This window comes from Psammomys obesus, unplaced genomic scaffold, assembly GCF_907164565.1.
Source record: "Psammomys obesus unplaced genomic scaffold, mPsaObe1.curated_primary_1811, whole genome shotgun sequence".
NCBI lineage: Eukaryota > Metazoa > Chordata > Mammalia > Rodentia > Muridae > Psammomys > Psammomys obesus.
The window spans coordinates 6,895,105-6,912,139 of NW_026596125.1; the positions used below are offsets into that span (position 1 = coordinate 6,895,105).

The 17,035-nt window shown below is 44.8% G+C and overlaps 1 protein-coding gene across 1 annotated transcript in view; it reads left to right on the top strand.

The window, feature by feature from the left end:
• Positions 1-17,035, top strand: part of Pdcd11 (programmed cell death 11) — a 44,225-nt gene that overhangs the window by 5,868 nt on the left and 21,322 nt on the right. Inside the window, exons 5-18 of the mRNA XM_055591477.1 lie at positions 231-392; positions 1,702-1,825; positions 2,312-2,493; positions 4,195-4,302; positions 5,867-6,073; positions 7,069-7,193; positions 7,360-7,420; positions 7,990-8,136; positions 10,241-10,492; positions 11,024-11,164; positions 11,541-11,735; positions 12,430-12,600; positions 13,916-14,135; positions 16,296-16,442. Of these exons, the coding sequence (XP_055447452.1) occupies positions 231-392; positions 1,702-1,825; positions 2,312-2,493; positions 4,195-4,302; positions 5,867-6,073; positions 7,069-7,193; positions 7,360-7,420; positions 7,990-8,136; positions 10,241-10,492; positions 11,024-11,164; positions 11,541-11,735; positions 12,430-12,600; positions 13,916-14,135; positions 16,296-16,442 (2,242 nt within the window). The remainder of the gene's footprint in view (positions 1-230; positions 393-1,701; positions 1,826-2,311; positions 2,494-4,194; positions 4,303-5,866; positions 6,074-7,068; positions 7,194-7,359; positions 7,421-7,989; positions 8,137-10,240; positions 10,493-11,023; positions 11,165-11,540; positions 11,736-12,429; positions 12,601-13,915; positions 14,136-16,295; positions 16,443-17,035) is intronic.

The following is a 17,035-nucleotide window of genomic DNA, read 5'->3' on the forward strand; positions in this document are numbered from 1 at the left end:
GTCATTCATTGACATCTGCCTGTTTCATGGAAGTACTTGAAGGCTCTATACCTAAGCCCAAGATTGTGACTTAACTGTAGGCTCTTCCTCATGAAGAGCCTTACTCCCGTTTACCTTTTGGCTTCTCTGGAGGTTTGAGCATGAGAAGTCACTGAGGTGAGGCTGGGCAATGGATTCTTCGTTCAGAGGAAATACATACATATCAGGTCTTTCTCATTACCTTTACGCAGGACCTACTTCGCTTGCCTGACCTTTTCTCACCTGGAATGTTGGTGAGATGTGTGGTGAGCAGCCTGGACATCACAGAGACGGGCAAGAAGAGTGTCAAACTTTCTGTGAATCCCAAACATGTCAACAAAGTGCTGAGTGCTGAGGCCCTGAGGCCTGGCATGGTACGTATCTGGATGCCATGGAAAGGAGGAGCAGGTTGTACCCTGTCTCCTGTGGGTGTGGCTTGTGCCACCTTTTACTTTCTGCTTAATGGCTGTTCAGGAATTGGGCTTTCTGGAACAGTGGTCTGTTAGCTACTTAGTGATCATTGAACATTTGAACCTAGTTTTATTACTGTGGAAGGAGGAAAGAAAACTCTAAGATTTTTTGGTGGCACAGTCAAATGTCTGCAAAGAGCATTCATGGGAGGCTTGGAGATGGTGAAAGAGTTCCCCACCAGCTCTTCACAGACTTAAGTTTTCCCAGAATCTTGCCATGTAAAGTGTCAAGGGGCTCTCAGTGAATATAGGAAAAGGGCAGACAGCAGTCAGCCTACCAGTTGTCTTTTTTTTGTATAGTAGCTTTGGCTGTCCTGGACTTGCTTTGTAGACCAGGCTGGCCTCTTGAACTCAGAGAGATCAGCCTGCCTCTGCCTCTGCCTCTGTCTCTGCCTCTCAAGTTGGGGGATCAAAGGCATATGCCACCACCACCCATCTCCTAACCAGCTGTCTTAATACCCAACTCTGTGGGAATTCAAGCAAACTTATTCAGGCTAGATCCTCTAGCTCTTCTAGGAATGACAGAAAGTGCTGCAGTCATGTCTGGTGATTAAGGGTCAGATGTATCTTGAAGTGTTTTCTTAGAAGCAGTGGGATTTGGGGAAAGCTGGAAAGTGTAATAGTATTTAGTTCAGTACAAAGAGAATAAAAGCCATGTTACAGTGAGTTGCAAGTGTCAGGAGCCCACTCCATGACAATGCTCTTTTAGTCACTTTGTCTCTTGCTGTTCTCACAGCAAATATGGAAGTCAGTAGACAGTCTCCCTTCTCCATATGAGGTCTCAGTCACTTCGCAGAGGGCAGCTAAAGTCAGCTGCACTGCTTCTCATGAAACAGATCTTGGGAAGATACACTTCCTCAAGACTTTAGAAAAAAATGAACAGAAGATAAAAGGATGGTTCTGGATTCTCTTGGTAGTCCTGGCTCTGGGTGTGACTCTGTTGCTCTTTGCATAATATAAAAGTATTCATGTGTTACTTCACACTTTAGCTATATATAACACTACTCACTTTCAGGTAACAAAACTCTTTACACTCTGTGAAAAAGTTGATGTCTTCTCTTTACTCAGGTAGGGAGCTGTGATTAACAGGCTTGAGAGGTTGTGGTTAATGAGTAGTACATTTGTAACATTCATGTTTAAATGGTAGTGAAATTTGTAGGTGTTCTGTTTACCTTTGACTTGGAACTTTTGAGAATGTTTTCCCTTCCCCCAGCTGCTGACAGGCACAGTGTCAAGCCTGGAAGACCATGGCTACTTAGTGGACATTGGTGTTGGTGGGACCAGAGCTTTTCTGTCACTGCAGAAAGCCCAAGAATACATTCGACAGAAGAACAAAGGTGAGGGTGAGCAGAGAAAGGGGCTGATATGTGGGAGTGAGCTTAAGCATGTGGGATTATATTTGAATGTTTATATTTTAATGTCGCTTTGACTAGCAAGACAGAATGGTGACCCTGAAAGACTGGTTTGCTAATAAAGTCTAATAAATGCCAGCTGATAGGGAAAAAGATGTGGAAGGGTCAGAGAGTAACAAGGTCTGTTCTCTCTTATGGTCTGGCTTCAGTTTCCTTCATCTCAAAGATTCTGCTGAACTTGGCCTCCCAGAACCTTTGACTGGCACTCCTGGCTTATTTGGTTTATATTTTTTTTAAATAGTTGAATTCTAGATCAGTTAGATTCACATCCTACCCTTTTCTTGCCTGGTGAGTATCAGATGCTCACTGGGTGGGGAGGCCATAGTTCTTTCCAGGTTTGCTTGGGCCATGTTTAAGGACTCTTCTCATAAAGATATATTTTCTTTTTTGGTTGCTGGCCTGGCCTTACAGGTGCTAAGCTCAAAGTTGGCCAGTACCTGACCTGTCTTGTTGAAGAAGTGAAAAGCAACGGAGGAGTTGTGGCTCTCTCTATAGAGCACTCAGAGATTTCTTCTGCCATTGCAACTGAGGACCAAAGCTGGAACCTGAACACCTTGCTGCCAGGGCTGGTGGTCAGAGCCCAGGTGCAGAAGGTAAGCTGTTGGTTGTTACTAGTGTTTTGAAAAAAAAAATTTTTTTTAATATGTATTTGCTGGGCAGGGCTGGCACACACCTTTAGTCCCAGCACTCAAGAAGCAGAGGCAGGCAGATCTCTGAGTTCAAGGCTAGCCTAATCTACAGAGCAAGGTCCAGGACAGCTAGGGCTACACGGAGACCCTGTCTCATTTTTCTGTAGCTCAGGTTATAGGTGATGTGAGCCGCCTCGTGTGGGTTCTGGAAGCCACACTCTGGTCCTCAGGAGAGCAGTGCACACGCTTGGTCCCTGAGCTGTCTATGGCTCAGCCCCTGTGAAATGAAATTTGTAACAAGGTATTCATATACGTTCTAATAAAACTGTTGTCCAAGAGGGTACCCAGTCGATAGTTCTGGTTATTGAGCACTTGGAAGGTTGCCAGTGTTATATGTCGATACAACAGAACTTTGGACAAACTGTTACTATTTTATTTGTTTGTTTGCTGAGACCATATAGTTCTGGCTGGCCTGGAACTCATGGTTTAGACACCAGGCTGGCCTCATACTCAGATCCTCTTGTCTTTTTTTCCCAATTTCTGGGATAAAAGGAATGTGCTACTATGCCCAGCCTCGACAAGCTATTATTGTGTAACTTTATCTGATATTTTTGTAAAATTAGTTTTTTGTTTTGTTTTGTTGTTTTTAATTTCATTTATAGGGCTAGAGAGATGTCTCAGCAGTTAAGAATGCTTGTTGCTATTGCAAAGGACTTGGCTTCAGTTCCGAACACCCATATGATTCCGCACAACTATTTGTAATTCCAGTTTCAGGGGATTTGACCCCGTCTTCTGACCTCCATAGGCACCAGACATGCATGTGCACTGCAGTCGGCACTGTACATAAACTAAATTAATCTAAAACAAGAGCTTTTTAAACATTGAGAGAAGCCGGATGCGGCGGCTGGCGCACACCTGTAATCCCAGCACTCAAGCACTCAGGGAGGTAGAGGCAGGCAGATCTCAGTTTGAGACCAGTTTGGTCTACAAGGCGAGTCTAGGAGAGCCAAGGCTACACAGAGAAATCCTGTCTCAAAACAAACAAACTAACAAAACAAAAAAAGAAGAAGAAGAAGAAACTCCCCAAAAAACCTACATTGAAAAGAGTATGTGTAAGTTCACACATACCATGGTGCCTTGTGGAAGTCATAGGCTGACTTGTGAGATTCAGTTTTCTTCTTCAACATATTGTTTCCAAGGATCAAACTAAACTAAGGTTGTCAGACTTGATATCAAGCATCTTTACTCAATAAATCAGCTTATTGGCTCCATGTAATTTTTTAAGGTTATTAATATGACTTGTATCTATCTCTCTGCCTGTCTGTCTGTCTATCTTTCTGTCTATCATCTATCAATCATCTATCTAATCTAATCTATCAAGTATTCTGCCTGTATGTGTGACTGTATGCCAGTAGAGGACTCCCAATCTCATGTGGTTGCTGGGAGTTGAACGCAGGACCTTGGGAAGAACCGTCAATGTTCTTAATCTCTGAGTCATCTCTCCCACCAACTCATGTTGATTAATATTGAGAAGGGCTAGCAATGGGAGGAGAAATGCAAAGTTGTGGGTGTTGTGTAATCCAGTGTTTGTTATGAATTATCTCTTCTATTCCAGGCCACTTGGTAGAATTCTTTTAGATAACTAACTGTTCTGTTTACTTCTAGGTAACTCAGTTTGGACTCCAGCTAAACTTCCTTACATTCTTTACGGGCCTGGTTGACTTCATGCACCTGGAGCCCAAGAAAATTGGAGCATATTCTTCCAAGCAAACAGTAAGAAGTGTTGCAGCTATCTTTCCTTGGTCCCTAGCTGTGTCTAGCTGCCCAGTGTCCTAGCTAGCTTCCAGGGAGGCTGTAGGGCTGCGTGTGTGGTGTGTAGTGAGATGGGGAAGTGCTGACAAGTGCTTTGGAAGATACAGTAACTAGTAGCTAGACTGAGCTGAGAGAAGGGGCAGCCCCAGAAGGCAGCTTTTGGCTTTTATTTTAAAGGAAGAACAGTTAGTATAAGAGAACACAGATTGTTCAAGTATGTGAGGCCAGGAACAGTGGCTCATGCCTGGGTTGCAGCATTCGTGAGACAGAGGCAAGATGATAACCTCAGATTTGCGGTCAAACTGGTCAAGTTCCAGGCCAGTCAGAACATTCTCATTCTCTCTCTCTCTCTCTCTCTCTCTCTCTCTCTCTCTCTCTCTGCCTCTCCCTCTTTCAAGTACACCACTCTTCATCCCCCACCCCGAGGAAAAAAGTTATGTGAAGCCTCTGTGTATAACTCATGTTAGAATACTTACCTAGCAATGTTGTAGCCCTTGTTTTTATTTTCTAGCACTCACCATCCCCATATTTAAGATTTGTTTTTAATTATGTATGTGGGTTGTTCATGGCCCTGACTGCAAGCGTCTTCAGAGGCCAGAGCATTGGATCTAGTGAAGCTGGAGTTGTAGGCACTTATGAGCTAGGAAATGAACTTGGGCCCTTTATAAACACAGTGCACGCTCTTAACAGATTAGCCGACTCTCCAGCCCTATCCCTCTCCCTTTTTTTCACCTGTGATTCTGTGAGTAGTATAAATTTTTATTGCATTTTATTTGTGGAGGGAGGGAAGCAAGTGTGCCACAGCGCAGAGGTCAGAGGACAGCTTGGTGGGACTCAGTTCTCTCTTCCTGCCATACGGGTCCTGCAGACTGATCAGGCTTGGAGGCAGATACTTTTACCCACTGACACCCACTGAACTACAGCTGCCTTTACCTGCTGACACCCACTTACCCGCTGACACCCATTTTAGTTTTTAGATTTTAGTGGTAACCATTGTAGGTTTTCTACAGTTACCTAAATGTTAAAATTTTACACAGTGAACATGTATATTTTAGAATGTATGTTATTTAGAATTTTTAAATTCTCAAATGATTCCATCTCACTTTCAAAATAGTAGTACATACTTACGTATCTCAAAATGTTTTAAGAGAAAATAGATGTTCTTCCTGATCTGGACCAATACTGTTAATGTCATAGTAAACTTGCTAGTGTTGTTTCATGATAGTTATGTTTGTGTGAAGAGCTGCTAGGCCCTGTACATTTTAACCTGGCTGGTAAGATGGATAGTTGAGACATTTCCATAGGCCTTCATTGGTGACACTGATATGAATGAGGATACACACAGTTAGTCCCTATGCAACATTCTGTTTGACTTTTCCACACGCTGTTTGATTACACAGACTGACACTGGTACTTCTGAAGATTAGTGCTAACCTGATTAGCATAGTCAGTTGTGGCACCTTAGAAGGTCTGCTCTCACCTGTATTATGTGAGCGCCTCCTTCTCATTTTGCTCTTTTGTCCAGGTAAAAGCCTGTATCCTCTGCATCCATCCTCGCACCAGAGTTGTGCGACTGAGCCTGCGTCCCATCTTCCTGCAGCCTGGGCGTCCACTCACCCGCATCTCTTACCAGCACCTAGGGGCTGTGCTGGATAATGTTCCTGTTCAGGGTTTTTTCAAGAAGGCTGGGGCTACCTTCAGGCTGAAGGATGGGGTACTGGCCTATGCCCGGGTAAGGAGATTCTTTGTTTAATCAAGAATCTCATTACTAGAATGACTTTAGGCAAGTTGGGTCTTTTTCTATTTCCTTCATCCCTTGTTGTGGGATAGCCTCCAATGTGAAAAGCTGTCCACAAAGTCAGAACAATGCCAGTGCGTTGTTGTTTCAGAATGCTTAGCAGCTTCTTGTCACGTATGATACCTGGTCAGGGAAGGAAGAACGGGAATGAGATAGAATCCAGACCAATGCTCAGCAAAACTTTTTTTTTTGGTTGCTGTTATATGATTTTAAATTATTTTTTGTGTATATGTGTAGAGTGCCCATGAAAGCCAGAGTACAATGTCAGACCCTCTGCAGCTAGAGTTACAGGAGGTTGCAAGCCGCCCATTACTGGTGCTGGGAACTGAACCCAGCTCTTGTGCAAGAGCAGTATCTACTCTTTACTACTCAGCTATCCCTTCAGTCCCAGCAAAGCTTTTGTTAAAGGGCTAGATAGAGAGTATTTTAGGCTTATGGGCTGTTTAGTCTATGTCTCAACAGCTGTTTTGCATGAAAGCAGCCACAGACAGTATATAACTGAACAGGCTTGACTACCATCAAGTAAGACTCATTTATAAAAATAGACATTTGCCATGAGTATGGTTTATTGACCCATGATCTAGGCTATTCTTCATGAAATTCTAGGATATTGAAGAATGAAAATTGTTTTAACAAAGTACTATTTTTAAATTTTATTTTATATGTATGGGTGTTTTACTTATAATGTATGTTTCTGGACCTACGGAGGCTGGAGTTATAGAAAGATGTGAGCGAGCATGTGGGCACTGGGAAGTGAAACTGGGTCGTCTAATAAAGCAGCCAGTGCTTTAGCTACTGAGCTGTCTCTCCTTCTCAAAAAACATTATCTTTATAGTGGATGGTTAATGTTGTCCTCTCTGTGTGGTTTGAATTTGGACTGCCTCAGAGGTGTATTTCTGACTTAACTTCACTCATCTGGTATTCTGTAGCTCAACCATCTCTCTGATTCTAAGAAAACATTCAATGCTGAGGCCTTCAAACCAGGGAGCACTCACAAGTGCAGAATTATTGACTACAGCCTAATGGATGAGCTGGCCTTGCTGTCTCTGCGGAAGTAAGTGCCATTATCACACAGGGAGAGATTCTCTGTGTACATGCACCTCCACTTTCTTCTGGTCTTGCTGGGTGAGGGTGTCTTCTTGTTGGCATGATTGTGGAAGTCCTGAATTTTAGGCAACCCCTTCCTTAGACTCTGTAATCATATTTTTCTTTTGTCCTAGATCAGTTATTGCAGCTCGGTTTCTTAGATATCATGACATCAGGACAGGGACAGTGGTAAAGGTAAGAATGCTAGTATCGCATAGATCCTTCTCTACCTTCAGGCATCCTTAGTGTCAGCACATCAGTTCCTTGTTAATTCATATGAAGTCATAACCCTGCTGTCAAAAAACTGAAATTTCTGAGCTTCCCTTAGGTGACTTGTAATTAGCTTCAAAATAAAGTCTTACTAGCCCCACCCAACTTAATGGAGACAGTGGGTCACAAATCCTGGGGTTTGGGATTTGGTGGCAGCTGTTAGAGCAGATTGAAAGTTAGTTGTGTGATTTTAGAGAGAAACTGGGTCCGGTTACCTCTCCTCCAGCATGTAGCACTCACTGAGCAGTTTCTTTCTAGGCAGAGTTTGCACCTTGAGAGACATGTCCCCTCTTAGGGAGTATTCCTGTCCAGAAGACAGGAAGTGCATGCTCAGCCAGAAAGCATGAAAGGCTTCTTGCATAAGCCTGGCTAAGTCTAGGTTGGGGTACAGGAGTGGCTTACCCACACGAGATCTGCAAGGTGGGCAGTGAAGCAGACGTGACAACTCTAGTAAGAGAAAATATATCGTGATGGCTTTTCTTTTGACTCCTCAGGGCACAGTGTTGGCTATCAAGCCATTTGGAATACTGGTGAAGGTGGGTGAGCAAATAAAAGGCCTAGTATCTTCCTTGCACCTGACTGATGTCATGATGAAGAATCCAGAGAAGAAGTACCATATAGGGGATGAGGTCAAGTGCAGGGTAAGCCCTCTGAAGGAGACCATGTTGGGGTTTTGGGAAGAGGGAGGTTCTCAGCTGAAGTGTCTGCCTTTTTTTTTGTGAAATGAATGTGTAATCTCTGCAGCATATCCAGTACTTTACCCAACACTGGGAAGTGAAAAGTGAGTCCCTGTGTTGTGTAGTAGAGTTGTAAGTTAAAATATCCATGCAGGTCTTATGAAAGAAGTGGGAAATAATAGTAAGAGCTGGAGAGGACAGGAGCTCCACAAGGAGAGCAACAGAAACAAAAAATTTGAGCACAGGGGTCTTTTCTGAAACTCATGCTCTAACCAAGTACCAGGCATGGAGATAACCTAGAACCCCTAGCCCATGGCAGTTCAGTGCCCAAGTGGGTTCCATAGTAATGGGAACAGGGGCTGTCTCTGACATAATCTGATTGGCCTGCTCTTTGATCACCTCCCCCTGAGGGAGGAGCAGCCTTACCAGGCCACAGAGGAAGACAATGCAACCAGTTCTGATGAGACCTGATAGACTAGGATCAGAAGGAAGAAAAAGAAACCCTCCCCTACCAGTGGACTTGGGGAAGGGAGTGTGTGGAAAAGGAGGAAGAAGAGAGGGATTGGGAGGGGAGGAGGGAGGGAACTAGAAGGGGGATACAAAGTAAATAAAGTATAATTAAAAAAAAAATCCATGCAGGTAAAAAAGCAAGCTAGGTGTGTGACCTTTTGCCACATGGTTTGGCTCAGGCTATATGCTGTGGTCAGAGCTCAGAAAGCGGAGAGGTGGGACTCAGCAACAGAATATTATCAATAGCCATTACCATACAGTCCTGTGTCTTAAGGACCCTTATTTTCCAAGTAGGCCAATTAACAGATAGGATAAAGCCAAGTATGTGTCCGAAGTCCCACAGCTAATAATTGCAGAACCAGTTTTCAGATTTATCTCAGTATGACAATAATTCCTTCTGGACTTTGACCAAGTTTGAACTAGAAAAGATGGACAAGGTTTGGAAGGTTGTGGAAGAGCAGGGGATATGTCAAACTCAGAAATAACCCTGAGATACATTATGTACGTGCATGGAATGTCATAGCAAAACCCATTATTATCTATAATTAATATAAACTACTTAAAAAATAGCCCAGACCCTGGGAGGTAGTTCAGTGGGTGATTGCTGCACCCTGATGCCCTGAGTCCAATTCCCAGGTCCCTAGTAGTGGAGGAAGAGAACTACCCTCTCACCTCTGCACACATGCACCATAGCACCTGCATACTTCCCACCCCCAACCCAAACGTGCATGCACCATGGCGTGTGCGTGCCCTCCACTATTCACATATAAACACATGTGCCATGGCACATAAATGCCCTCTGACACACACAATAAGTAAACTTAATTTAAAAAATGACAGCTAGACTATGCCACAAAAAGATGAGAGGTTTCCAACAGATACTCAGATCCCTCAAGAAGCTCATAAAAAAGCGATACTATACAAAGCACTGGCATAGGGCCTGGAGTGTTCAGGCAGTGGGAGTTTCTGGTTCTGTTTTGTCCTGGTACTGATAGTTGAACTCAGTGCCTCCTGCGTGCTAAGCATGCTGTTCTGCTTAAACATACCACTGGCTAGAGCCAGGTTTTCTTACATTTACTATATTTCATCATTATTGATGCATGAAGGGCAGTAATTGAACATTGCAGACTTTTATGTAGTGAGGTTAAGGAATTAAAAACAGGTTTCTCTGCTCTCAAGGTAATTGGATTGCTCAGTCTGTACTAGATTGTAACTAGTAAATAGCACTAATGAGGTAATAAGGTAATCTACTTGGCATATGGTGTGCCACTGTAAGTTTCTAAAACACCAAGCTAGGTGCTGTAAGAAAATAATCAGTGTGTGGCTGGGAAACTGTTTTAATACAGCCGCTTATTAGAGGAAGTACATTTGATGTAGAGAGTTCTGACTTTAGATGGCCATCCTGCAGGAAACAAGATCTACAGCTGAGATTATTAGAGGTAAAAGGTAGTTGGTCCTTGGAAAATGACCTATGGCCTTTGGGTTCCTAGGGTTGTAGACCAGGCAATGACTGTCTTGGTAACAAATGACTTGTTGATAGTCTTTATCTTTTCCCTAGGTTTTGATCTGTGACCCTGAAGCTAAGAGGCTAATAATGACCCTGAAGAAAACACTTGTCACATCCACGCTACCTGCCATTACCTGCTATGAGGATGCCAAGCCTGGCCTACAGACTCATGGTGTTATCATAAGGGTCAAGAACTATGGCTGCATCGTAAAGTTCTACAACAGTGTGCAGGGGCTTGTGCCCAAGCATGAGCTCAGTACCCAGCATATCCCTGACCCAGAAAAAGTCTTTTACGCTGGCCAGGTAACCCCTGTACAGATGCCCTACTCTTAGTGACTCCATGAACACAAGTTTAAAGCATCAGTAATCATGTGGCTGCCTTTTAAGAGGAGGGGAAAGGGAACGCAGATAAAGTGGACCTGAACCAGTTAAAAGGGGGTGGGGTGACAGAACCTGGAAGTACTCATTGGAATCCAGTGAACCCAGGCCCACTACCCAGAAGAAAGCCCTTATAAGCTATAATAAACCAGAGCTCTTCACATCAGACATTGTCACCAGATGAGTGCTGAGTAATGGGTTTGCATTTCTCTTAAAAAAGAACGTCTTAGAACTTGAGGCTTATAACTTGAAGTTATTTGTCTTTGTTGTAGAGGGTTGGCTTATGGGCTTTTAATGTAGTCTCTGTATCCATCATCTTTTCACCACCTTTGGATCTGATCCAAGGTCTTGGTGGATCTCCCAGGGCCCCTTCAGTGTTCATGGAGGGCACTTAGCTCTAAGTTCTGAAGGCCTGTTGCTGCTGGACAGGGCCACACACATGTGATTTCTCATCAGGTGGTAAAGGTGGCAGTGCTGAACTGTGACCCTTCCAAAGAGAGGATGCTCCTGTCCTTCAAACTGTTGAGTGATTCAGAGCCACAGAATGAGAGTGTCGAAAACAGTCAGAAGAAAGAAGGAGCCGTTAACATTGGGCAGGTACCTGGACAAGTGATTGTGTCCCATAGTGACAGCAGTGCTAGAAAAGTACTGAAGCCTGTGCAAGAAAAGAGAGGTGGCTCTGAGATTTTAGGGCCTCTTTCTTGCCTGCTGTGGCAAATGGAAGCTGGCATGAGAGAAAAGTTGTGTTATGGCAGGGCTTTACCAGTCACTTCTCTGACTGCTAAGACAAGCCTGCAGTTCCCTTTTTCCTCCAGGAATCAGCAGAGAAACTCCCAGGGGGAACCCTAGGAGTCCTGGTGTGGGGGTCTAGAGGAAAGTGTGTTTGCTATTAGCTTCTTGGGATTGGGATCCGGCAGCTCTGAGCTTTTTGCTCAGAAAGGGTCCTAATTTTTACCTTTCTGATTCTGAGTAGTTGGTGGACGTAGAGGTTTTGGAGAAGACCAGAGATGGACTGGAGGTGACCATCCTGCCCCATGGCACCCCGGGTTTCCTCCCCACACCTCACCTGTCAGACCATGTCGCCCACGGCCCACTGTTGCATCACTGGCTCCAAGCAGGCGACACTCTCCATCGAGTTCTGTGTCTGAGCCAGGGCGAGAGACATACTGTATCCTTGACTGGTATTTGGGGGCAGTTGAAGGCCATAGGCACTTAATTCTAGACCAGGACTAGGAGGGGGGGAAAATCAACTATTTGAGCTTAAAAAAATGCTTCCATAAGACCAAATTGACCTGTGCCTGGAAAACAGGAACAGGCCCAAAAAGCTCTGCCAGGGGCTGGATGGGGTTGAGGCAGTTGCCTAGAAAGGTCTTACCTGTTGCGGGTATGGAGATCAGAACTGTTTTCTTGATGCTGCCTGTGGGTCTTTTTCAGGACACTACCTTTTCTTAACAACCATAAGACTAAAATCCTTAGGGCATCAGGGTAGAAGGGGATTCACTGGTGACAAGACAGGGTCAGTGGACAGCTGCACTGGCTGACCCAGCTGTGGACTGTGGACCTGCGCTGTGTGCTGTTTGCAGACCTCCAGGAATCTGGGGAGGAGTTAGCAGGAAGGAGTAAAGCTGACTGTCCAGCATCACAGAGCATCAGTAGCTCCTGGAGGGCTGCACCTCTGGAGCTGCTGCTTCAGCAGTCAGATAATGCTTACAAATGTGGACCCTCCATGCTCTAGTGTGCTGTTCACGCTGTGGTTCTCTACCCAGAGTGACTCAGGGTAACTGAAAAGTCAGTGGGACAGAGGAAGGAAGTAATAGACATTTCATTTGTCTTTCTGGCATTCCTTAATGAGGTTCCTCTAGCTTCTTTGTAGGAAGCCAGCTTTGGTCTCCACAGTAGAAGGTGGCCAGGACCCTAAGAGCCTCTCAGAAATCCAGCCTGGAATGCTGCTCATTGGTTATGTGAAGAACATCAAGGACTACGGTGTATTCGTCCAGTTCCCCTCGGGTCTTAGTGGACTGTCCCCCAAATCTGTAAGTTCAGTTCTATGTACAAGGGCCTTTGAGGAGAGATCTCAGGCTCATAGACCTGCTGAGTTGAGACACAGCAGGAGACTAATGCTTAAAGGAGGTCAAGGGGAACCACTCAAGGTGTGGATGCCTTGAAGGCCGGTGGGAAAGAAGTGAGTGCATCTGATACATCTGTCCTCCCGCCTGCCCTGTTTCCTGGAGGAGGGGCCCGCTGTCTTTTACACAGCAGTATTGGAAGACAGTGGCTTTGATTGGTTTTCATCTCCGTTGTAAAAAGGACAGAACTTGTTTATAGCATGTTCAGCCTAAATTTCCCTGGATAGCCAGTCTAGTTTTTAGAGCCTCCTGTGGTTTTTAAGGTGTAAAGGCGCCAGTGTATCCCGGGAGCCTCCCATGCCTGCTGAACAAACTGAGTCCTGGAGGATATAGACAAATCTGTGACAACACTGGGCAAGCAGCACGGGGCTAACCCCTACCACAGATTGCTCATGAATATTCCTTCTCAGCAAGGTGTGGTGGTATACGCCTTTAATCTTAGCTTTTAGAAGACAGAAACAGGCAGGTCTTTAAAGTGTGGGGTTAGCCTGGTTTACATAATGAGACCTTGTCTCAAAAAAAAAAAAAAAAAAAAAAAAAAGCCTGGGGCTGTAGAGATGGCTCAGAGGTTCAGACTACTGTTTGCTCTTTCTAAGCACCCAAGTTCAAATCCCAGCACCCACATGGCAGCTCACAACTGTCTGTAACTCCAGATCTGACACCCTCACTCTAGTGCACATAAAAGAAAGAAAAATTAAATAAATTAAAAAAAAGAAAGCCTGCCATAGTGGCACACACCTTTAATCCCAGCAGAGGCAAGCAGATCTGGTCTGCAAAGGGAGTCCGGGACAGCCAAGGCTGCACAGAGAAAACCTGTCTCAAAAAATTAAAAAAAAAAAAAAAAAAACAACCAAAAAATTAAAACAAACAAACAAAATCTTTGGAAAAAAAAAAAAAAAAAACACCAAAATTTTCCATTGGTCTGGCTTTCTAATGTTTTGGAAGGGACGGTCTTATTCCCTGCCAGAAAAGGGTAGGAGGGAGGGTTGTACCTAGATGTTGAGATATGCTCTGTCCCCTTTGGTGTGCTAGTAATGGGTCTTCTAAATGGCTGTCATCTCTAAATGCCAGGGTGCATAGACAGGGCCTCTCCTTTTTGTGGAAGGGGGATAAAACTACTCAGAGAAAGCCGGAGAAGCTACCCAGGCTCCCTTGTCCTTAGCCGGGACTGTGTTAATGGACAGTGACTTTCTTGTCCCGATTATTTACCTGCTCTGTTCAGATCATGAGTGACAAGTTTGTAACCACTCCAAGTGACCACTTTGTGGAGGGTCAGACGGTCGTTGCTAAGGTGACCAACGTGGACCAGTTGAAGCAGAGGATGCTGCTGTCTCTGCGGCTGTCAGACTGCAGTCTGGGGGATTCGGCCAACACCAGCTTCACCCTTCTGTGCCAGTGCCTGGAAGAGCTGCAGGGCATCCGAAGCCTCATGAGCAACCAAGGTAGGGTGTGTGTAGTGGAGACAGGAAGCAGAGGGTAACGTCCAGACAGTAGTGTGTGCTTTCATTGTACCTGTTGTTAGGTAAGTTGAGACTGTGTAGTTTAAATGAATGTGATGCAGTTTGATCAGGGAATGAAGTGTTTTATGGCCAGTTCACCCTGAACCGTGGCTCTTAGGTAGTGACCCTTCTGTCTGAGCTCCCCAGTAGCCTGGGGCTGTAATTGCATGCTGCCTTAGCAAGCCTCTCTTGCTCTGCTTTCTCCCTCCCTTCCCCTCCCTCTCTCCCTACCTCCCTTTTTTAGTCTTTTTCTTCTTGTGGTGCTAGATAAGAACCAATCTAACCTAGTACCTCAAGCATGTTAGGCAAGTGCTCTACTGCTGAGATGCTTTGGTTTGGTTGGTTTTTGTTTTTCAAAACAGGATTTCTCTGTGTAGTCCTGCCTGTCCTGCAACTCACTCTGTCCACCAGGCTAGACTTGAATTCGGAAATTCTAAACTTGTCTCAGCCTCCTAAGCCATCTAAGCTTTTTTAATAGTAGTCGTTTATAAAGTAATCTTTACATGTTTATTAAGTGAATACCCATTTACTACCCAGAGTGTAATGAAGATCCGCCTGAATTCTTGACTAGCGTGTACAAAACTCTGGGTTCTATCCCTAGTACTGCATAAACCAGATCTGATGGCATATGTATATACCAGTATTTGGAAGGGAAGGGAAGGTACAAGGATCAGGAGGAGTTCAAGGTTATCCTTGGCTACATAGCAAATTTCAGGCCAGCCTGGGCTACATATGACCTTGCTCCTACCCTCCAAAATGAAAGGGCTGGGCATGTAGTTTGTTTGGTGGAGTCCTTACCTAACATGCACTAGTGTAGTGGCACACACTTGTAAGTCTAAAACCCAGGATGTGGAGACAGGAAGACCAGGAATTCAAGGTCATGCTCAGCTACCTAGCAAAGTTCTGATCCAGTCTGGGATAAATGAGACCGTGCTTTTTTGTTGGTTCTCCTTTTGCCTGGGGCCTGTGTTCTAGCAGCCTATGAAGTCAGGAGGGCCAGAGACTAGAAGCTTGCCTGGAATGGCCAGCGAGCACCATACTGGGATCTTACATCCTGGGAACCAGCTGATGGCTAATTCAACTTTAATTTTAGAGAACAAAGGTTGTATAACCTTTGGCGAGTGAGTGGCAGGCTCCAAGAATAGCTGTACAGAATTGGTTGGAAGTAAGCACTTCAGGGATGCCTGATTTGCATTATACAGCACGCTTCTATCATATGAATGGAAACACAGCACCCATTTATCATGTAGGCAGGGGAGGAGAGAGCTAGCGGAAGCTGTGTCAGACATATCAAATGTGGCTGGGATGTCTGTGTCTAATGACACTCAGATGAAGTCAGGCAGAGAACAAGGGGTCCTGCTGGGAAAGAGGGAGTCCTACCTTTAACGCCAAGCCTATCTGGACTAGGCGAGAACTGCACCCTCAACCAGCAGGGTGCCTCCAGAAGTTTTTTGGTTTTGTTTCTGTTTTTTAAAGTCATTGTAAGTAAGGAACCCCAAACTTCCCCTTGTCCCCACAGTTAGTCAAAAGTCAGAATTTCCCTCCATTCTGTGGCTTTGAGTTTATACTGCAGATTCACTTTCCATTCTCTTCTTTTTTCTTTAAATTATGTTTATTTGAGTATGCTTATGAGAGAATGTGAATATACCATGCCATGCATGTATGGGTCAGAGAGCGGTCTATGGGAGTTGGTTTTTTCCTTCCATCACGTGGGTCCCCCAGGATTGAACTTAGGTTCTCAGGCTTGATAGCAGGAGCCCATTGAACCACCTCCCTTGCCTGATAATAGATAAGTTTGGGTTTTGCTATATATGTTTTATTTTGTCGAGACAAGGTCTCACTGTTGTAACCCTGGCTGTCCCAGAACTCACTTATATAGAACAGTCTGTCCACAAATTCATAGAGGTCTGACTGCCTGTCTCTCCTGTCCCTGCCTGTCTGACTGCTAGGTTAAATGTAGTGTCTGGTCTGACCCTGAACTGTTTGCACAAAGCATTTGCACTCTTTTGGTGATTTGCTGCTCCCTGATGCTGGTGCATTTCCAGAGGAAGTGTGCTGAGAGTGGCCATCACTAATTCCCTGCTTTCTTTGGGCCTTTGGTAGACTCTGTATTGACCCAAACACTGGCTGAGATGACCCCAGGGATGGTCCTTGATGTCATGGTACAAGAGGTGCTGGAAGATGGTTCAGTGTTGTTCAGTTGTTCTGTGCCGGACCTGATCTTGAGAGCCACCAACTACCATCGGGCAGGTGAGTTAACTCATCGTGGATAGTTGGGGAGACCCTGTGCTTACTGCTCCCACTGTGGATACAGAATTCCCACGGTCATGTTGTAGATGAGTTGATGCAGTTGAAGCATGCTTATCTTGAATGAAGATCAAGAGCACAGCAGGATGAATGCTTAAGTATGGATCTTGTGATGTTTAATGTCAGGCAGTGCTCAGCTTAACAGGATCCAGGATTACCTGGCTTGGCCTCTGGGCCTGCCTAGGGAGCAGGGTCACCTTAGCTGCCTTGGTGGCAGTGGGACAACCTGTGCAGTGCTCCTGGGCTGTGTAAGAAAGGAAGGGAGCTGCACAATAGCGGCGTTGGTGCCGTGCTCTCTGCTTCTTGAGTGGCTGTGATATGATCAGTGTTTCAAGCGCTGCTGCCTTGACCTCCCCACCATGGCGAACAACACCAGAAACTGTCAGCCAAAATTAACCTTTCCCTCCTAAGCTGCTTTTGTCAAGGCATTTTATTACAGCACCAGGAAACTAAGCTAGAAGGGCTTTTATTGTATTGTATTGTATTGTATTGTATTGTATTGTATTGTATTGTATTGTATTGTATTGTATTGTATT